This window comes from Thermobia domestica, chromosome 8, assembly GCF_964235325.1.
Source record: "Thermobia domestica chromosome 8, izTheDome1.hap1.1, whole genome shotgun sequence".
In the NCBI taxonomy this organism is placed as follows: domain Eukaryota; kingdom Metazoa; phylum Arthropoda; class Insecta; order Zygentoma; family Lepismatidae; genus Thermobia; species Thermobia domestica.
The window spans coordinates 23,561,442-23,585,314 of record NC_137461.1 but is presented as its reverse complement, the minus strand read 5'-3'; the positions used below and the strand labels follow the sequence as shown (position 1 = coordinate 23,585,314).

Sequence of the window (23,873 nt, the reverse complement as noted above, 5' to 3'; positions counted from 1 at the left end):
CTCTACAATACCTCAACAGTTTCCTGCAGCAAAATAAATAACTAATAAAACTGTCAGTAATTATTGGCAAAGAATGAGATACCTTTTAGTGCCTCAAAAGTTTTCCTTTTCTTTCGATTTTCTCAAAAAATGCGCATCAGAATGTGCTCCTAAACATGCAGTTTTATTCAGCTCGATCTAATCAGTGTTCGTATTTTTCCTTAAGAATCTTCATCCCGGCGAAATTAAAATACCGCTAATTTTACAGTAATTATGTGATATCTTCAAATAGATAAAAGATAATTGAAAAGTGGAACAAGAGCGCCCTACATAATATTATTTTACATGAGAAACCGTTATCACGACTCACTTATCTGCTTTCGATTTCGAGCTGTTTTGAAAATCGGCATTTATTTTCGCGTTTCTGAACGGCTGAAAACGGAAAAGCCAGTAGGTGACTTGTGGTAAACGGTACCTCATGCAAAATGATATTGTCTAGGGCGCTCTTGTTTCATATTTCACTTATCTTTTATCTATTTGAAGATATCACATAATTACTGTAAAATTAGCGGTATTTTAATTTCGCCGGGATGAAGACTCTTACGAAAATTTCCCTCAAATAACTCAAAATTTTCCCTTTTAGTACCAAATTTTCCCTAGTTTGTTGAGTATCCAATTCCTATGACAGAAGTTATGTGATAAGATTAATTTACGTAGCTATATTAAATGAAGTGCCAACCACATTTGTTTTATTTATTTACTTTGCTTTTTTTTACTTCATTTTTAACAACAAAAATTACACCCAGCTAATAATGGATGCAATGTCTGGTACTTTATTCACACACACACACACACATACACGCAAACTGCTGCTATTGTGTTGGCTTATTTCTGAAGAACATAGAAAAAAAATAAGCATTTATATTGGTCAGTTAGTCAGTGCGAGAATTTCCCTGGATTTTTACGTTTTGTTCAAAATTCCTTTTTTCCCTTTTTTGCTAAATTTACCTACGAAATTTCCCTAGATTAAAGAAATTTCTATTAAACTACAAATATTGGGTCTAATCTATCAACTGATGTATATTTTACTTCGAACAATCTTTAAGTTACACAAATTAAAATTTAAAAGTTATTGGCAATTTTTGGCTGTAATATGTACTGTCTCTTTGTAATGTCATAATGAGGCCATATATCAGGATCATTTTCAACTGAATAATCGTGGTATGGTTCTCGTATAGCATTAAATTTTTAAGTTTGCAAAGAAAATGAGTTTTCCTGTATTTTTGTTTTCTTCGAAATCTACGCATGACCTCTTAAGTAGCCTTCACACTAGGATCCTGTGAGCCGCTCGCGTGAGCTGCAGCTGCTAGAATTACATTGTCCTAAATGTACGCGTTCACACACGCGTTTCGGTGCAAGTGAGCCGCGGCTCTAAGCTGCTATGAAGATCGCCCCGCCAGTAGCTGGCTCAAGCAGGCTGCTGGCGCGGAAGAAAATAACACACAGTCTTATGAGACCCCTTCATACATGAGCGTGAACTCAGTTGGAATGGAGAAAATTGTACATAAATTTGATGTTGAAAATTTTCTCAGTTTGGTGTTACAAGGATGAAATGCAAGACAGTTCGTCAAACGAAGATATAGAAATCCTGAAGTAATTGAAAAATTGTCTTTCATCTTCTCTCAGTTTAGGAAACAGACTGTAAAATGAACATTCTTCCAGTCTTGATCGATTTATAAGATGAATCCACATTGTTCTGTATCTTCTTTTCCGTTTTTTCGTGCAAGTTATCGCCAAGATTAAAGCAGCAGATTCTTCTGGCTGTAGCATGGCTGCCATTTTGGTATCACGATCTTTTTAGTGGCTCAGAGGTATTCAATGCCTTCACACAACAGGTTCACATGAGCAGCTCACAAGATTCTAGTGTGAAGGCAGCCTTACACTCAGGGATATGTATTGCGTTCAACTCTGTAAGTTCTATCGAGTTTGGATTTGTGATCTTTGAATATATATATTTCTCGTTAAATGCAAATAATAATCTAAAGTTTTTCTGTTCTTTCTAAAATTGACAAGAACTTTCATGGTTTAATTTTACTGAATTTTTCTTCAAGTATATATTTAAATATCTTTTCCTTCGTGAAAACTAAATTTTATTATGTTGAATTTGAATACGTAATAATTAAATTTAATGTAATATTAAGTTTATATATAGCGGAAATTGATTTTGAGAAAACATGAGAGGTTTAGTTAGTCTTGAAGAAGAAATTAGGAAAAAAATAAACCATTACATTCCCAGTTCATTTCAAAGAAAACGGGAAAGTAGCTCTCTATACAAATAAATGAGCTAAAGGACAAAAGATGGCGTAGGTATTAACCCCATTAATATAGTGTCAAGTATGAAGCATTGCGCTTACAATTAGTTACTTGCAATTTTTAACGGACAGAATCAGAAACAGCAGTAGTAGCATTTATAGCATCCAATGATAGTGCATAATAATACATAACAGGTTCATTATAGATGCATGAAATTATCCTATTTGTGAATGCTTATCATTGTAAAGGAATTCTTGTTTAGTTTCTTATTATATTACAAAAAAAAAAAAAAAAAAGCTTCTTTCTCATTAAAAAAATATAATACAAAGCTACGTGAGCCAACTGGAAAGAAGTGTATAATTACAATAACGTTCAATTGATCATCAAATTTTGCTTAAAAAATTGCAAGATTATTGTATTAGGGGAAATGCTTATGAGTGGTTTAAATCGTATATATCCAACAGAAGGCAAACTGTTGAAATTAACTGTCAAACTCGAGACACTCAGGGAGTAAGCAAATGTTATTCAGATACCAAAGAGTTAAAATTTGGAGTTCCTCAAGGTTCCATCTTAGGCCCTATTCTATTTTTAATATATATAAATGATTTGCCACAATGTTTAGACTCTGCTAAAATTGTTCTGTATGCTGACGATACAAATATATTAGTAACTGGAGAAACTTACGTTGAGTTATGTAATGCAGTAGATTCCACCATGTCTGCCGTCAGTGACTGGATGGATAGAAATAAACTAATACTAAACACAACAAAGTCTTCGTGCATGTGCTTTCACGTAGCAAAAAACGAGATAAGAAAACGCCCTTGTGTAACAACGGCAAAACGTTGAATTACGTCTCGGATATCAAATTTCTTGGTCTTTGGGTGTCAGATACATTAGATTGGAAAATTCACATTCAAAAATTATCTAGTAAATTGGCTCAAACCTGTTACATGTTAAAGCTCTTACGAAATAGTGTCAGTCAACATGTTCTGCTCACAACTTATTTTGGACTTTTTCATTCTAAATTGAAATATGGTATTATACTCTGGGGATCTACTGCACTGCTAAATTCCATATTCGTTTTACGAAAGAGAGCTTTAAGGTTTATGACCGGAAGTAAACCTCGAACTTCTTGTAAACCTCTATTTAAATTTCTTGAAATCTTACCTCTTCCATGTTTATATATATATATATATATATATATATATATATATATATATATATATATATATATATATATATATATATATATATGAACTTCTAAAATTTGTAAGAAAAGATATACAGATAGATACAAGCAGCTTCCGGTTGAACTCAGATATTCATATGCATAATACAAAACAAGCGTCTGACCTTCATGTAGAATCCTCACGTTTAAAAGTACATAAGAATAGTACATTTCCTATGGCAGTGAATATTTATAACAAGCTTCCTTCCACTTTGAAAACCAAAACATCTGGTTTCAATAAAGCAGTCAAGTCCTATCTACTCGAGCACTGTTTCTATTCTGTAGAAGAATATCTCGCCAGTAGTAAATAATGTTTAAAGTATATAAATTTTGTATATCTATAATGTAAGGTTTTATTAACTGTTATGTTGTTTTATATCGATGTATGTAAATTAGAATAATGAAAAATTGTACTTTTTTACATAAATTCACACTATTTTAATATTGCATGTAGATTTAAATCCATACATATGTACACATTCAGTGTTCTTATGACGTGTCCAACTCATACGTTCACGTTGTGAACAATTTGTATGAAAAAGGATGAAAATAAATACAAATGCAATAACATTACAACAAAACAGCACACACAGTGGCACCTCTTTCTATCTGGTGGAAAACTCGTGGAATTCTGTGAGTAGCCTGAGTAATGGAGTCAAAAGTGTGCTTTATGTTTTAACGCAGCTAAACAATGCATAGTGATTAATACTTTAACAGTGGAGAAAATGGAAAATATTGCAGATGAAAAAAGTGAATAGTATGTTTCAATGTAGCCAGGTGTCATCCTCGATAACAGTCCTGGTCATGGACTCTGTACGATGAAGATCACGGCGCTGCAAGATGTCAGTGCGGACATCGATGTGTTGCTGCTTTTGTTCAGCTGGCACCAATCTGGCAGACACTTTCCCCATCTGAAGGTACTCGTGCACGAGATGCAGTATAAAGTGTTTCTAGTGAGTTCTCACCTCGAGTTCTGAAAGTGTTACGTGATTGTTCTCCATTGTCACCTCCTGGGCTCGAATGTTAGATGGCGAAGTATCTGTGATTTTTCGGTTTGAACTTGTCTCTTTCTCGATTGAGATGTGATAATTTTTCCGGGCTTCATTCCAGTTATACAGGGTTCTCCGTTATGGCATATACTCCCCACACACGGCAACAGGTCCCATGTAAATATCTGCGGCTGAGTTGCCCTCCTTCCAGAGAAATCAACTTGCCCATCGTTGAATACGTACATCCGCTCTCCATTGTGCCTAAACTCAGGTTGACAGTGTCAGACATAATCACTTCTGTTTCCCGCTCCTGGCTGCCTACTGCCACATATGGCCCTACGTAATGTAGTCGCCTAACCTCTCACCTTTGATGCGAGCGGTTCCGGGTTCGATTCACGATGGGGACACTCAGTCGAAAAAATGTGAAAGCTCTTTCAACCCAGCCATTCTGAGTGAAGTTTTTCTGGGGTTTCCTCTTTCACACCAGGCAGATGCCGCGATGGTATCTAACATAATGGTCCCAGGCCACTTCCTTTCTTTCCCAATCATTTTTTCTTCTCTAATTCCCCGGGTAATGTGATTAGTGAGATACATCATCCCTCATACGAAACGGAGTTACATGGCCTTAGATGCTGAGAACCTAGAAATCTAATCCCTAATCTTAATCCTACTGCCACCTATCGACTCATGGATGTATCAGCTATCAGTTGTAATGATGCACGTCACGTTGTGCACATAGGAACAACAGATAGCAGTACTTCTCATGTAAATGTTGGTAGAAAATGTATACATTCACAAAACTATTTTCGTGAAGGATTGCAGGAAATATCCTTGTTACTTGGTATAATATCAAATAAAGCTTTGCTCACAGCAAAAAGTAATAACTAATACACAATCTCACTCTCAATTACTAGGAAGGCGATGGCCTTGATGCTGAAATAACACTCTAACAGTGTTAGACAAATTGAGATGTGTAACAGCATTATTCTTTGCTGTGTCCGAGAAGTCTAAATTCCACAAACCGTAGCATGTTTGTAATGGAAGTAGCTATCAAACTGCAATTACTGCTGTTGCCTATGTTATATTGTTATCATGTAATATAGTGTACTTTTTTTTTTTTTTTTTCATCCGATCCACATGTAATAATTCTAATCATTTTGTATTTATACTTGGTTTCGTTTTTAATTCTGTAAAGTATTTTTGAAAGAAATAATTTTAGTTTGTTTAAAGTAACGATGAACTTTGTGCCACCATTATATATATATGTATAGAATTGATCACAGTTTTATCTTTTCTTTTCGTTAAGAGCTCTGTGGATTTTGTGACGGTAAGCCATAGTACGCATGCTTTCATGCAGTAATTTGTAATGCTTACATGCTAGTCGTTGTATATTTGTTACAGATACTTTCCAGAACTTTATACGTTGTACCTTTCATATCGCTAGTGCTGTGGTAGATGTTTTCAATATAATTAACAATATAAAATAATAATTAAAGTACACACATCGCTAATGCTATATTGTAGTTTTTCTCAATAATCAATAATATAAAAATAATTTAAATACACTGCTGCTGTTTGTGAGATTGCAACATTAATAAAGACATGTGTACGTGGAATATACCACAGATTCTTGACATGATTACTATAAGGCAGAAATGATAATTTCAAACTATACAACACGTGTAACCTTGATAAATCAGTATGCATGTGAAGCCTCGACACGCTGCAGTCAGAGCCCGTATGAGTCGTGGCATCGAATCAAACAGTTATTGGATGTTCCTAAAGAATTGGCTGTCACACTATTCATATGCCAATCCACAACATCATACATGCTAGAAAAGTAACGGTATTTGTCGTTCCTTAATAAAGGCTTGTATATTCTGTGATTCATGTGCCCGCGCATTACTCTGCTGAAATATGGCGTCAAAAGTTGTCGAAAGGAAGAATATGACCGCAGCCTCTTAAAATGTTCCTGATGTAGCGTGTGGGTCACTGATAAGATTGCTTTCCGTGTGTAGCAGTCGTGATCATGTATTATACCCAATTGAGCTCCACGTCATCACTGCTGCCATTCGTTGTTATACTCTTGACAATTCAGGCTTCCAGATTGCGCTATATGTGATAGCATCTCATGCATATGTGGCCCCCACTGTACAACAGTTTGAAGCGTGACTGATCCGAAGACATGATTGTCTGTCAGTCAGCACATCAGTGATTTTCTTCACGCTTCTATTGTAGTCTAAGACTTTTACGGTTCTGATTGAATGGAAGCCGACGCAAAGTCATGTCCGCCACCAGTTCAGCGCTCATCAAACATCGTTGACGTAGGGAAGTCCATGCCCGTTATACCGTGATGCAGCGTCGATCTAACACTATGCGTCTTTCTACTATCTGCCAGAACCATGTTGATTAGATATTTATCATCCCGTGATGTGATACATTGCGCTGTCCATTTCCTGATCGTCTTTGCATGCGAGTCTCTCCTCTTCGTTGCTCCTACACTCGTACCATTGTGGGACCATTCCCTGTGCTATAAACCGTCTTTTCGAAGGAAGACCATACTTCTCAATTAATTCATATCGCACCTTTTGGCTTCGATGAGGCATAGTTACGATTGCACATACGTTTCATGTTCCCTTATCTACGCTCTGCTATCTGAATGCAGCATAAAACGTCCTCTCGCAGTGCCAATCCAAACCGCGGGTGCTGCTGGGCCGGCGCATGCTTCAACTCGCTAGAATTGAAATTCTAATTGTTTGTAGGTCATACCCTGTCGTATAAATCCTTGAATTTGAGACGCAATTTTTTATTTCTTCATGTTGCAATATTCACAAATAGCAAGGCATAAAGCACCATGGGAACCATTGCCTGCGTTGTAAGTAATTGTTGCTCTTCCTCGTACTAGTAGCTTAATTTGTTTTCTTAGACATTGATATTGCCAATTTCCTGTCATAATTGTTTTTATTAATTACCTAATCTTTATAACTTACAGCTTTGACCCAGACAAATATCCTGCTTAAATAATTCTGGACTGTTGTAATTACTTTGCTGTAGTGTGTGGTAGAATTCTAATTCTGTAAACATTGTTGATACATAGCTAATGATTGTTATTTGTTTTACAAGTTTTACATTAGAATTAGTGTATAATTTTTTTTTATTTTTATTTATTTATTTATTTATTTATTTTTTTTATGGAACAGACTCTAAAATGTAATACTTGTAAATAGTTTTCCAGAGACAAATATGTCAATGTATACTGAATCCTTTTTGTTTATTTTAATTTTAAAATATAAGTTCACTCGTAAGCATAAGAGTGAATAACGTACACATACAACAGTATACACGTATATATAACCTTCAAGTAAAATTCGTACACATAAAACATAATATAGGAAACGATATTCTTCTTGTTTGAAATTTAAACTTGTTAACCGGAGCTATTTGTGTTTTTTGTTTATTGATTTATTATATGAAGTATTTCCCTTATTTCTTCCTTTACTAGGATGGCAAAACATGAAATGCACATCTGTACAGGAAAGCAAATTACAACCTTATGAATTAAATTTAAAATACATTCACTTACTATCGAAAACGAAATATATATAAAGATGAATATAAAGATGAATAGAGAATTTTAAATTAAGGCATTGTCAACTTTTTCCAGCATATAGATCGCAGTGTGAGCAACTAACGGAGCGAAAAATCAGAAAATGGTAAAAACAAAAAATGACATTCATATCATGTTTTGCCATCCTCGTGTGGAGAAACCTGTGTTTTCAAAGTGAATTGAGACCAGATTATTTGTTCTCATATAATCTTTTATTTCCGAATTAAACTATAACTAAAAACAGTTTTGCTTAAAACAATTAGTTGGAAATTCATTTTTTTGCACATTTCGTCGACAATTCAACATTAATCGGAATCACTGCGTTCCAAACCTCAATGCTATATTGTTTGTAGGTTAGGAACTTTCGAGAAACAGCTTGCGCCGAAAAAAAGAGAGCTTCAACGAAACCGCATGCCAGTTGACAATGGGGAAGAATGTTTTGGCAATGAGGGGAAATAATTTGGAAAATGTAATTTTCAAAAAGTAGTAGCGGTATGTTTCATGCTTAATTGTTGTGAACAAGACACTTTGAGTTATAGTTCAATTCGGAAATAAAATATGATTTGTGAAGTAATCAATCTAGACTAATTTTCAACTTGAAAACTGTCAAGTCTTCTGCCGGCCCCTTTACAATATTTATACACATTTTGTGTTGTAGGTAATATTAATTTATATAATATCAAAGAAATTTACGTTTACGAAGCAAGTGATATTAAGGTAACTTTGCAAAAGGAATTAACAAAAGGAAATAATTAAAAATGTTCATTTTTAAGAAAATCTTCCTCTCACAAATTAATGAACTAAAAGTCAATGTACGATTGCTGTATTGTAATTGACAGCAAGAGTGCATATTCATCTCTTAATAATGTTCTTTAATCAGTTAGTTTTCGTTATCTTTCATAGAGATACGGTTTTTTTTTTTTTTTTTTTTTTTTAATGTGCTTAATTAGTTCATTCGTTCCGAAGTTACTCGCAAAAGACTCAATGGATCTAAGTATGTACTTTCGTTGATGACTGTACAATACTGTCGAATAAAACTGTCTTCGATTGTCGCTACGGTACTTTTTTTTTATGCTGGATGCTATGGTTAAATATTATCAATATACTGAAATATATATATATGTTCGTTCACGTTAGGTTTCGTGATTTATTTCTAATTACGGTGAAAAGAAAACAAGCAACAAAAGCACGTCTGATAATTATGTAATTTCTTATATGTATATAACAAAGTGCATTATACACGTTGTTATTCTTTGCATAGAATTCGTAATGAATATTTTCTTATTTCAGTTGGGGACTGTCTGCCCTTCTCATTGGGTTCTTTTGTACAGCAGTAATCAACATGGTTTAGGGGCAAACAGGTGACTTTTTTCTTCTCTCTATTGCTTTCACTGTTTGATCCTAGAGTAGTACCCTACATTTCTTTCGAGCTGACTTTGTACAGTCACAACCAAAAATGGTTTCCTTCTTTCGAGTCTCGTGAAATTTTATGACATTAGCTTTAGTTGGGGTTCAGTTATCGTTGGAAAAATCAATTTGTCTAGGGGGCACCCTATGCTCTCTGACGTGCTAGTGGCTGACGTCACCGTCGGGACATCTGTTCCATTACACTAATTACACTGTCGTCCCATCGGTGGTTTAGCCGCTATAATTCTACTGCTTCCCTGACATTTTCTGGTGTCCAGCCACTAAAATTCTTCCATGTATTTGCTACCTGCCCATTACGATAAACCTGTTTTAATCGTTATATCGCTGAATGTATAATGAACATTATGAGGTAATGAACAAGAATTTAAAATGTAGCTGATAGCTGATAATTATACGTTGGAAACTTAAAAAGAAATATAGTAGAATTGTTCTTTTTAAGTGCCTTAACTTATTGATAAACGAAAGTTTCATGGGAGGAAATCAATTTTTAAACATGACTGTACAAAGATTTGTACAAACTCTTTATAAGTAAGTGTATACAGTGAAATATATGTAAGTTATCTATTTTACATAAATGGCCAACTTAACAGTAGTAAAATCCTAAAGGTAATTTTGTTTCCATCAAGATATGGCTAACTTAAACAATGACCAAGCTACAAAATGACCACTTTAATAAGTTTTAGTGTATTTTAAGTGTATCCTTTATTTAAAATTCATAATACCATAGAATTTATCCAAGACAAAACTCAAAAAATCGTTTGGTTTCTCATTATTACAATTAATTGAATACATTTGTACTTTGATAATATGATTCCGTATACCCATATGGTTAGCGAGAGTAATCACGATTTTGCTTCCCGATAGGTGGCACAGAATGTTCAATGTTGATCCTGTATCGTAAAGCAGTTGACGAACTATTTGAATTAAGAAATAAACTCCAGTCTAAAATGTCAGTAATAATGACTTGGGTAGTCGGTGTGTTATCTTGTCGTATATATATATATATATATATATATATAATATAATCATTGTAAGCTCAGCTTATACCTTCGTTGGTGAATAAACTAGGCATTATTGACTTCTCCATGTGCAACTGGCTCGAAATACTCCCCACCTTTTAAAACTCAAGGAGAATAAAGAAAGAAAAAAAAAGACAATTCGGAAATATAAACCACTCTCTCAAAATTAGGGGAAAAAAAAAAAGCCTGATTCTGAAGAAGAAAAGTGAAATGTAAAGGGTGCTTGGAAACAACACAACACCAACGAACGTTAGGAAATTATTCCTCACACGGAAATATTATATATATAATGTAGACATGCGTAAGTGTACAAATACGTCATTTCGGAGTTATAACCCGGCGAAAATTGAGACGAACGATAAACTAAAGGGTCATAACTCGAAAAGGAAAAGTCGATCAAAGTTAGGTAAAGGAGCGTAATAATTATTGCGACCCTAGATTTAATTAATATAATCAGTAGATATAGGATGTGTACCAGTTTTTATTTCCTGATTTGTCATTTTTCGTTTGAAAAATTCTCATGATTCACCCTATGCTTTGAAGTTAATCCTGTCGCCGCCATTGTTCTAAATCCATTAGTATATTAGTGTAATCTAGGCTCAAGAGAATCAAATATGTTCTTTCACCCGACCGTGATCCAACATTTCGTTCTCAAGCTACGACTTTTCATATGATCGCCCTTCCCAATTTCGGCGCACTATAACTCCAAATTAACGTATTTGTTCACCAGTGTTAGTCTCGAATTTTTTCATGTTTTCGTGTCAGAAATAATTTCCCAAAATTTGTTGGTGTTGTTTTCGAACACCCTGTGTACATACGTACGTCAATGTGAAGAGAGAAGATTCAAAATGAGAAATCAGCATGTTCTTAAACAGCACACAATGTAAGGAAATGTTCAAACCCTATTTTTGTAAGGTCACGAATTTAAGGCGCACCGTAACTTTTCATTTAAAATTTGGTTAAAAAAAAAAAAAAAAAAAAAAAAAAAAAAAAAAAAAAAAAAAAAAGGACTAATACGGTAGATGTTCTATCCTCCATACAATATCTGGACATTTTTCCTCCACAATCCTAGTATCCCTCGAAACTTGAATACAGTCTTTCTTACAGTTGCGGAGTTTACGAATCGATTGCCCCACCACCACCACCACCCCGTGCAATAATATTACTGAAATTTTATATTTGATTTCAAAAGTATTAACATCAAAATTTCAACATGTGTAATCAAATAAATAATTTAGAGTTTTACTTAGTACTCTGTATCTGTTCATGTAGCAAATACTAAAATAAAGGATACAATATAGAAATGTTTTAACCACTTCTCCCTCTGCATCTCTTAAGATATTCCGACTGTATGTACATATATGTATATAGTATCTTTGTCTATCCTTTTCGTAATTTATATTAAAGTTTCTTTAACATATTTTAAAATAGAAAAAGATGCATTTATTCCTATTACCAATAGCATGTGGAATGAGGTTTTGTTTTAATACTTACGTGTTTATGTATTATTTATAAAGACTCTCGCATAAGAACGCTTAATTGTGTTTCAGGTTTCAGCATCATGTGTTGAACTATCGAGGCCCAACGTTAACTTTCTTGCGAGGGGAAGAAGGTGTTGAATTCTGTGTAGCTTCCACGGACGAGTGGCGAGAATCAAATCACTATTTTGGACAGACAGATTGTATTGTTTTGCAAATTTTGCCCCAATTCCGAATAGTAGAACGTAAGTTTTTTAGTCTTGTAGTTTTATATATATAATCTTGGTATTATTTATTGCGACTAAAAGCAGGGAATTCGTGTTACTATTCGGTTCAAAATCTCTTGCCGTCGCGAATTCTGTCGAGAAATTTGAAGCTTAAAATATACAAAACGATAACCATGCCTATTGTTCTGTATGCCTGCGAAACATGGCCACTTACTCTGAAGGAAGAACATAGTCTGAAAGTATTTGAGAACAAGATCCTGAGACAAATATTCAGACCCAAGAGGAACGGGAATGGGGAATGGCGGTAACTTCATAACGAAAAACTACATAATTTCATAATTTATATGGTTTACCCAACATTGTTAGGGTCGTCAAGTCTAGGAGGCTTAGGTGGGCGAGTCATGTAGCTAGAATGGAAGAAAGTAGAAACGCTTTCAAAGTCTTGACTGGAAGACCAATCGGAAAACGACCCTACGCGCAGATGGGAGGACAATATTAAGATGGATCTCGCAGAGATTGGAATACAAAGTAGAAACTGGATGCAGATAGCTAAGGATAGAAGTCAGTGAAGAGCTTTTGTGAACGCGGCATTGAACCTCCGGTTCCATAGACCATAGAGTTAGTTAGTTAGTTTTTATTTATTTCTATTTTTCTTTTTCTTTCTTTTTCTCTTTTTCTTCTTTTGTTTTCTTTCTTTCTTTTTCTTTTATTCTTTCTTTTCTTTTTCCTTTTCTTTCTTCTTTCTTTCTTTTCGTTCCTTTCTTTTTGCGTTCCTCTCTTTTTTGTTCCTTTCTTTTTTTCGTTCCTTTCTTTCTTCTTTCTCTTTCTTTTCTTTCTCTTTCCTTTCTTTTATTTATTTATTTATTTATTTATTTATTTATTTATTTATTTATTTATTTAATTCAATTATGTTGATTGAAATCTGATGAAATTTTTGAATCTGACACTTTCCCTCTCGTTCAGATAGTATATTCAGGGGTGCCCACAGAGGGGGGGCTATGACGCAAAGTGCGTCATTGGAATATTTTGGGGAGGGGTAAAGTCTATATAAATATGTTTGAGGGGGTGTAATAATTAATCGAAAAGATGATTTTTTTCATGGAAGAACACCTACGGATAGACAATTGGGGGGGGGGTGCGTCATGGACATAAGGGGGGTGGGCACCACTGGTATACTTATCGTAGAATTGAATATCGGCAGAATTATCGACTCTTGAGGAAAGTCGCGTCGGTAAAAATTTAATATTTCATCACTGGAACCTAAAAGTGAAGGAAAATTACATTCATGTCCTAATTTACTTATAGAGCTTCCTGAAGTTATATAAAACTTTCTTCTCCTTGCTTAGTAGCAATAAATTTTAAATTTTCAGCGACATCCCTTCAGAATTAGCACTACACAGAACGTAGCGAAATATTTCATTAATTCATTCTGATTTCTAACTATAGGGTGGAGCAAAAATCACGAAGGGGGTTATAACTGTGAACAACTTTATTATTATTATTGGTTTCCATTGATATTTAACAGACTTAAAGACCAAGGATGGGAGATTATTTACGTTTATGTATGGAACATAATCTCAGGTAGATGTCCCCCATTTTGGGCCTCACAAATACGTTTCCTGTGTAGCACATGAATCATGACAGGGTCATCTACCTGACCCTGACTGACACTGACTTCTAATCCGAGTGCCCGTATTTCTGATGGATATTGTCCTTGACCTGCTGTATTGTGTATGGTTTTACATACACTTCGTCCTTCAGATGGCCCCAAAGAAAATAATTAAGTGGAGTGATTTCAGGCAAACGGGAGGGCCAGTTTATGTCAATGTTCTTTGAGATGAATCGATGACCGAAAATAGTCATCAGAAGCCCGATTGAGGGCCTTGCCGTGTGTGCTATGACCCCATCTTGTTGAAACCACATTCAGGTATGTTCTCCATTGCAGGACGCACAATAATCTGTTGTTTCAATATCTATCAACAGTCACCGTTACTGCATTGGCTTCAACATCTTCAAATAAGTATGGCCTAATGATCGTTATTTTTTATTTATTTTTTTTACGTATCTGAAGGACAAAAAATGTATGTGAACAAACCACAAGCAATACAACAGATCGACGACAATATTTGTGCAACAATAAAACACGGGCACTCGGACCAAAAGAGTTGACCTCTTCGTGAATCATGTGCTACACAGGATTCATATCTGTGAGGCCCATAATGGCAGATACCTACCCCAGATTATATTCGACACATAAGTGTAAATAATCTCCCATCTTGGCCTTTAAGTTTGTGAAATATCAATGGAAACTAATGATAAACAACAGTTATTCACAATTATAACCCCTTCATGGCTTTTGGATCATCCCTAGAAGCTCTTTGACGCAATGGTCTGCTTCTCACATCCTTATTAAGCAGAGCAAACATGAAAATTACGACGTTGTCGAATCAGTGTTAGCTAGCAAATATAAACTTCCAAAGTGGACTTCGTGCTTTTTCGGTTACTACATTTATAACTATTCGTAAACTTTTTTTTTTTTTTTTTTTTTTTCACTTTCTTAAACATATCATAAAAATCAAGGAACAGTAACTAAATTGCTGTGAGTAATTTTCTAATAAGTACGAAACAGTACTCAGTAAACTATAATCAATGATTTTGAGATTTATTTTCGTTTTTGCTTTGTTCATTTTCTAACAACTTCGTAAATGATTTGTTGGCGTATTCTTAAAACAATGGTAAATATATCGATAAGGCAAACTACCCCACTAAATATTTTTTTCGAAGTAGTAAAGTAATTACATGCAGAGAAATTTCAAAATTCTTCTTCGCATTATTATTATTATTATTATTATTATTATTATTATTATTATTATTATTATTATTATAACTAGGGCGCGATTAATTTTCGCCCTCTTACTTTTGGATGCCCTCTGTTTCTGGCTTTTACTCATTCTTTAAATGCATGATTCGAGGAGAAGGGGCGTTGCTTGATTATATATGAATCTGTGGGAAATGGCTGACATATTGGTTCCACATTTTACAGTTACAATATTAACTATTATTCATAGGACTCTCAGATTTTAAAAGAATCGGGAACACTCTATGAAAATTTACGCATTTATTTTTTATGGATTTATTTTTCGCTAAAATATCAGAGTTGATTAAATAGATCAACACTCACCAAAGACAGAAAATAAATTATTTATATTAATTGAGTATTGATAACTAATAAAAGCGAAATTTTTAAATATCACACAAATGGCATTAACTTATCAGTGGCGGATGGTGAAAACTGGGGGAAGGCAGTCGTTACCCAGACTATGATGGTATTTCATTAGTTTACTATAAACTTTCAAAACTAATTGAAGCTATTATTCAAAAATAATAGCTTCAATTATTTTTGTCATTCAAGAAACTCGAGGGCCTGGGCCCCCCGGCCCCGAGCTACAGTATGTGGCAAAATAAACAGTACTGAACTTCGCGTGCAAATGGCGCGCGGGTGCAATGTGGTATGAGATGTGAGCGCCAAATTGTATCCTTAGCTGTGTGTGGACTAGCAGAGTATGCACTTGGAGCGAAGATAATGTTACTCACAACAGAGGAGAAGATGTTTATTTTAGAGCACTATTTCCGCTAATACGGTGTGGGCCAGCATCTCACTGCAGGAGATGAGTGGAGGTGCCTCCATGTGGGGTATACTAAAGGAAGCGATTTTCCGAATAGATAATATCCTACCACTGTACTGGAGTTAAGAGAGAAGATTCGATCATTTGTTTTCTTGTTCCAGCAAGCCGTGTTCCAGCAAGTCCAGCACTAAAATGTTCATCGATCTACAGAACGGCTATGAAGAATGTTAGACGTAATGGTCAACATTTTGAACACGTGGTATACAGGCTCGATTTCTCTTAAATTGACAATTTGTGTTGAGTAACAGTTAGTTGATATTTCTTGTTTCATTACGTTATACAAAAAATAAATAAATAAGTAAATGTCAACGATATTATTTCAGTACTGTTTTGCCGCATACTGTAGATCCGCCACTGTAATTTATGTTTTGGGGACATTTCGAGTTTTGAAGAACTGGGAGGGGGAGGAAGATTATGTAAATTTGGGACGTCTGGGAGCTTTAATTATACACAATGTGGTAAGGAAAGCTGAAGAAAGTTAGGGGAAGCACGCGGAGTAAAGGTTAGATTTGTTTAATTATACCGAAAATTAGTAATGAAATACAAAATGTATTTCAATTGAGATACGATAGAACAGCATTTTTCATGGTCTGGGAACCATAAGAAGTTCTCTTAGATTAAACATTAGTCCAAAAAAAAAAAAAAAAAAAAAAAAAAAGAAAGAAAGACAAAATAAAATTCAAGTAATTTGCGTATTACACGCTACAGTTAACAATCTCGAATAAATGAGATAATACTAATAATAGATTATATAATTTAATAGGTAAATATTATTATTCTAATAGCTTATACAGTATAAAATGTATTATTATAAAATATTCCTGATCGCCATTATTCATTAAAAATAAAATTTGTATTTTCTTCTATTAATTACAACATAAGATTAAGTTAATTTTGGTTAATACAGTATTCTTCTTAAAATATGAGTATAGTATTTGCTCAAAGACAAAAGAAAGTAAATTTGCACTCCAAGGAAATAAGAAGAGGTTGTTTCTGTTGAACATTGTAATAAAAGTGGTTCCCACTTGAAGAAAGGTTGAGAAACGCTACTGTAGGAAATACAATAGAAAATATTTAATTGCAGATTAGATAAGAATAAAATTAAAAATGATTACGAAAAAAACTAAGAAATTCAATTATATTAGACTATTAAAATGTCCATTCATTTGATTCAAAATAGAAAAGAACATAGTACTCTCATGTAGATCAATGTTTCGAAGTTAAATTTTACACCAATATTGTTGAATCATCTTAAGAAGTTGACACTTATGGATTTACATGTAGTAACATTCTGAATAAAACGAGGGAAATCTGATATTAACAATCAGTCTTTATATTCTTATCAGGTGGTCCAAAGCTTATTTACTTTAACACTACAATTCGTGGCTACCCTCAAGGATTGAGAGCTGGAGCAGACCCCAAAAAGCCAGCAATAGATGTGAACGAACATTTCACAGTTGTTAAATACCAAGGTATACCGTACCCTCTTCTTAACGTTGAAGTTTGGGGATGTGGAACAGTGCAATCAAGGTAAGTTTATGACTTTTTTCTTTTTTTCTAATCCGTAGTGAGTGAAATTAAAAGAGACATTTTTGCTAGCCCATCCAAAGTGGTCGTTCCAGTTCATTTCAAAGAAATACATATAATATAAATGGCGCAGCTACTGAACACTGTTAAGAAAACCATTATCCACTTCGCTAAGTCTTTGTCAGCTTAATTGGGGCACTCCCAGCTAAGATTCTTGTACTGTGTATTTTCTGCATGACAGATCTCACTGATCAAGAAACCTATTTCACTTTTTTCTTTTTCTTTCTTTTCTTTTCTTTTTTTTTTAATGTATACAAATTATCTTGATTTTCCTTATGAGTTAATCGTATAGTCACCATCAAACATGGATAGTCGCCTGTATAATGTCGTGTGTTAGTAGTAATTTTGAAATTCATATGAACATTTGAGTACACGTTTTCTGTACCTTAAGAGACGTGTTTTTTCTTTCTTTCTTTCTTTCTTTAAGTTATCCATCTCAAAGTTTGTATCCATATTTATAAAGCCAGCCTTAAAATTCGAACCTCACCCATGGAGTCTCTCAGGACTCAATACTAAGGCCAAATCTTCATTGTATACATTGAAGATTACGCAATGTGATAAGTCCAGATTAGTATATTCTTTGCCGACGATTCAGAAGTGCCTTTAAATTCCCCAATCCAAGAGTACCATTCGTCAACTTACACACAAGTTTGTCAGACAATTGAAACATGGACAACAAATAGTTTTAAATAACTACCGGTACTTTTTCTGATCAGTGCTTAATACACTTATTTATTAACACGTTGACTGCCAGAGCAAAATCGGGTAGGGTGCATCGTGGTGCCATTTTTGTTTGAGGAAAATATGTATCAAAATGATCAAATAATTTCTGGGGAAAAACTATCACAAGCCGGAAACCAAGGATGTCGAATATCTGTCTGAGGCCGGAGAATTTATTTCACCATTTAAAATTTGAGCTTGTGCATCACCGGTGATTCGCACGGCTTCAAAAATAAGGATGCAAAGCCTATGAATCACATATGATGCACATGGCTCCCCAAAGTACACCCACGGTGATGCACATGGCGGTCAACGTGTTAAAACTAAAATAAAATGTCACAGTTTCAACGACTTAACATTATCTTCAACAGACAATCAATCATGGAGTAACATATAATTAGTTTTGTATAAATGAGAATAAAACAAGCATAATAAATTAATGTCAGCAAACTAATCATCATCATAGGTATTCTGCCATTATCGACAGACCACTTGCCGCAACTGAGAAACCTCCAGGCTCCATGGTCTGCAGCTAACCTCTTTGTCTTTACGTACACTTTCTCTGGTTTGATACCGTTCATCATTCGTAGCCTCCTTCCCTTTTTTCTGCTACGATACCCTCTAGCATGCCCCTCATGATAGCGTTCCTTCTTAGTCAATATCCCAACCAATTTCTCTTTCTGTTTTCAATAATATCTAAAATTAGTTTCTTCCCACCATTTCTAACATTCTTACATTTATTTTCCGTTCGATGCAGCTAATTCTGTCAATTCTTCTCCACACCCACATTTCGACATTTCGAAAGCTTCCAGTCGTTTTTTTTAATCACTTTTAATATCCATATTTCTGCCCCATAGAGTACAATATTCCACATGAAGCATTTTACAAGTCTTTTTCTCAACTCTTTAGTCAAGTTTCCACAAAATCTAATAACGTGTTATACCATAAATCTTCCCATATTAAAGTTAAAAAAATAGTTTAAGAAACAAGCTAATATATTTAGGTGTTCTCTAAATCTCTTATCATGGAGAAACGTCAATATGAAAAAATAATATTCGCGAATTCAAAGGGATATTTTTATTTTGTATAGATTCATCCAAATATCATCAACCACTAATTTTAGAATTGTACTATGAAATTTTTCATTTGCTGTTAACATACAGAAAAATACTTTTCGACGGAACTACATCCACAAATATTTTTGAAAGTAATATGAATTTTCGAATATGCGGTACCATAATTGCCAAACTTTCGATAAAGAAAATCCAATCACATAATTCCATTAGAGAGAATAAGGCTGTGCAACAGACTATCATGTCAGTATAAGAAATTTAGTAGTAACGTTGTTAAACACAGGGTGAAGAAGTTGTTGCAGAAGTAGGCCTACCTGCTTTGCATTGTTGCATATTTAAAATGATTATTTCAATTAGGAGTCATCCTATGTTTTTTGCGTACCCAGATATAGCATTTGATAAATTTGTAACTGCTTCTGTTTATTTTGTTTGTTATTTTTTTTTTTCTGCAGGGAAGCTCAAATGGAAGTAAAGAAGTGGGAGGTGAAGCAGGTAGAGAAGCAGCGAACTGTGAAACTGAGTGCCAGTGAGTGGATTGATCACCCAGATAGATATTTGCTTGAATTAGCTGGACGCAAGAGCTACACAACGTCTGGCAGCTAATTATAACGCTATTCGTGACAAATGGGGAAATAAAGGGTGATGTTACTCTGTCCAGTAAACTTACATGAACAATATTTGTCAATTGTAAACCTAAAACTAAATATATGAAAAGAGAATTGTTGTTAGTTGTTAAGTTATGTATTTAAAAAAAAAGAACAAGTGTGCCTATTTTAAAATGCTACACGTATATCGATGCCTTTGTATGTATGTTCGTTTCAGTGTGTTATGAGTGGAAGGATTCGTGTAAGTAGCAAATAAAAATCCCAGTGAGAAAAATCGGCAGCAGTTATTTGTAATGGTGTTGATTACGGGTGAGGTTAGATTTACATCGAAGTTGCATCACTTGATTGTTACGTAAGGTATTTAGTCCACTTTGCACACACAACTTTATTGATAAAGAAAAGTTATTTACTTACGTCACGAAACACAGCTGAGCGAGCGTCAGCGAGCGAAGGGGGTTAGAAGCCCCGCAGAAATAGATTTATTCCACCTTTATCCCCATAATAATACCACGTGACGTTACGTCATGATTGGGTGGTACAACTTCAATGTAAATCTAACCTCACCCGTTGATTACCAATGAAGAAAGGGTCAGAAAATTTAAGCTTAATGATGTAGACTACAGTCACTACCTTGTGTAATGATTTGATAGAAACATATATATATATATATTTTTTTACACGATGTTGATTCTACAAAACGTATATTTTTTTCTTTCCTTTTTTTTTTTGGTATATAGGGGAGGGTCTTTTAGTACCGATCACCTTAATTATTTTTTATTGTAACTTGTTAAAGTGAAAGAACTATGAATTTCAAAGCAATTGCCTATTCTCCAAGAATTCTTTTGCTATAAAATAATATATATATTTATTTATGAACAGCCACATATCAGAAAAAAATAAAAATATATTATTTTCGACAGAATGAAAAATATCGTACAGTATTGACCATCAAATATGGATGACAATGAAATACTAAACAATTATTAAAATAAATAAAAAACAAACAAAAAAAATATTTTACATTATTATGTCAGCCCAATTCTTATAACTATATTTTATACTATTGTGATATGTAATAACTATATATCTGTAACACTGTGATAGTAAAATATTTTTCCTATCTATGCAACTGGAACTTTCGTTAGGCCTACATTGCCTAAGAATAAAACCTAAGTTCATATGTTAGATACAAAAGTCACAAGCAAAATAAGAAAGGTTTTCTTGGCCTATGCATTCAACGTGCACCCAACCTTCACATATAATACATCACATCCAGTCTTCGTCAAATGACTCATGATGAATGATACTTTAATTCCTCATAATCTAGTTTCTTCAGACATGTTGATATGAAAGATGTTATGTTCTTTCTGCTCTTGACCTTTTCCTTCATGTTCTCTTCAGTTGTATCACCTGTCTTCTTTCTTTACATTCGCTACTGTCTTGCTGGTTTATTTTCCCCTCCAAAATCTGATTTTTATGCAGTGTAGATATTAGGATCTCAGAGTATTGGGTAAGTTGTTTCCGTTTATTTGCCCTGCCTTCCACGTTCTTGTTGCTTGGGGAGATTTTCTCAACAATTCTCTTGAAATCAGTCGATAATCCTATTGAGAAGGATGGCTGTTTGAAAAGATAGCCTATACATGGACTATGGAAGGATCCTGCTTTTAGGAAGATGAGTTGGCGATGCAGATTGACTGTTGGACTCTGGATCACGAAAATATCCAACAGGAATGAAATCCAAATGTGTCGAAACATTTGGATTGAAAAACTAAAGTCTAGTACTTGCGAAATCTAACTGTGCCAAATCTAGTCTGCAAATAGGCTTGGTTGACAAATCCAGCAGCATCTTTCAGTGAGGATTTTAATAGATAATATTTTCCCAGCCAGGTACTGTACTGCTTTGAAATGTTCATTACAGCACGGTCCAAGTGCTGCAATTTGTGGGTTGTGTTGTGAGCAGGCAAGCTTACCATATGCATATGATGTTTTCTTGCAAACAGGATAACATCCAAATCCTTGTGACTGCAATGTTCATCAAGTATGAGAAGAACTAAATCTTGTTTGGTGGGACAAATCCTATCAACAAAGAGCTTCGTCCATTTAGCAGTTATCCAACCACTTTCCTCAGGTGCAAAGATATATCCCAGAGGAGCATCCTTTCTCAGAATAGTGCCTACTCGTTGTTTATTAGAAACGACAGAGGAAGAACAAAAAATGTCCGCAATGACAAAAACTGCTTGCTTGCCGCTTTAAGTTCTTTATTAAATCGATGTGGTAGTTCTAGATGCCCAACCAAATAATGCGAATTTTAGCATTTCCTTTTTACTAAGGGGTATAAGATTTCGGATGTTTTGGTGCTTGGAATTTTAGTTTGTGTGAAAGAAATCTCAATACGGGTGAGGCTATCATGATCATCCAAACAAAAAATCAACTCTTTCATTGATACTTCTTATATTCGAAGTTGTAGTGTGTATTTCTGCTGTACGTTTATTTAAAGATCCTGGTTTCATTTGATATTGTGCAACTATGGTAGACTTCCAAAATATAGGTATCCAATGTTCTAATCAGAAGAGAAAGATTTATCAGTTCTGGTTAGAATAGATAAGGCGGAAGATGGAAACATATAGTACAGGTATAGGTTTCAGCAGCTCTTCTCACTGAAACTAAATCTCATGACTGGAGATTGTAGCGCCGCCACTCAAAGCAGTTCGGGTAGCACGAATTGCATTGTGGGAACGATTTGAATTTAAATTGGGTATATAGGGAATGGTGCATTAGAATGATCAGTGGTTGGAAACTGTTCTTGGGATGCTAAATTTATAACAAAAATTTGTTTTTTCTATCTCTTGCCACTTTTTTCACTCCATGAAAATTTCACCAATATTAAAACCGGAAATATATATTTTGACAATTTTCGGTTTCAGTAGAGTAGTTATAGCTGAAATTCAATCTATTTTGGGGCACTTAACTTCATATAATACAAAGAAAACATTCTCCCGCTATTTATTACTGGATCAATATTCAAACCGGCAATTATAGTAAATTGTACCACTTCCGGTTTTAGTAAGGAAATAGACGGAAATGGTAACTGTTCTCAGAATGGTGAACCGATATATATATATTAAAAAAACTATCTCCATCTATTATTGTTCTTGCTTTATGGCGACAAGTATTGAAAACGAAAAAGTAATTTAAGACACTTCCGGCTGGCTGAGAAGAAGTGGTAATAATGGAAATGGAGCCAATTGTTTTCTGGAACCTGAATCAATATTAGAAAATAGTTTTTCTCTATTCCTTACCGATGTTGCTCTGACAGTTTTCAGCAAAGAAGCGGACGGACATAGCCATTCTATATGTATTTTCATATATATATATATATATATATATATATATATATATATATATATATATATATATATATATATATATATATATATATATATACAGCAATCTGGAAAAGAATGAAAGAGAATCGCGCAAATTTAACTTCAAATTACTCGTAATAGAATCACATAATCATTGGTCATTTAACTTAATAAGATGAACTCTGTCGGAGATCTCACGAGTATTTTTTTAAGAAGAAGAAAAAAAACTTCAGTTTCCACTTTGATTTTGCTTGTTGCCTCAAGGTAGACGAACTTCTGTTAGTATCTAACAGTAATCAACTAAATTATTCATGTAAGGTCCTTTTTTTTTAATGTTTTATTATCAGAGTAGCAGGACATAATCACATTTTTCTATGAAATTTACTTTTCTCGCTTATGACTATTTTGACGAAATTCCTGTTTTTAGGGTTGGGTCCCAACAGGCCGGTAGCCAGCCCAAAAATGTAGGGGGAGGGGGACCATCCAACCATATTATAGTTCATTTGCAAGCCTACCGTGAAAATTTTAGGTAGGAGGGCAGCAAAAATTTAGGGGGGTTGGCCCCCTAG

The 23,873-nt window shown here is 34.3% G+C and overlaps 1 protein-coding gene across 2 annotated transcripts in view; it reads left to right on the top strand.

Moving 5' to 3' along the window:
• LOC145692790 (uncharacterized) overlaps positions 1 to 22,768 on the top strand; it is a 163,485-nt gene extending 140,717 nt beyond the window's left edge. Inside the window, exons 7-11 of one of the 2 annotated variants that reach the window (XM_081768268.1) lie at positions 5,816 to 5,836; positions 9,407 to 9,477; positions 12,114 to 12,286; positions 17,301 to 17,484; positions 19,787 to 22,768. In XM_081768268.1, coding sequence (XP_081624394.1) covers positions 5,816 to 5,836; positions 9,407 to 9,477; positions 12,114 to 12,286; positions 17,301 to 17,484; positions 19,787 to 19,937 — 600 coding nt within the window. In that variant the 3' untranslated portion in view covers positions 19,938 to 22,768. The remainder of the gene's footprint in view (positions 1 to 5,815; positions 5,837 to 9,406; positions 9,478 to 12,113; positions 12,287 to 17,300; positions 17,485 to 19,786) is intronic. The other variant, XM_081768269.1, reaches the window with a different exon arrangement.
• The last annotated feature ends 1,105 nt before the right edge of the window (positions 22,769 to 23,873 follow it).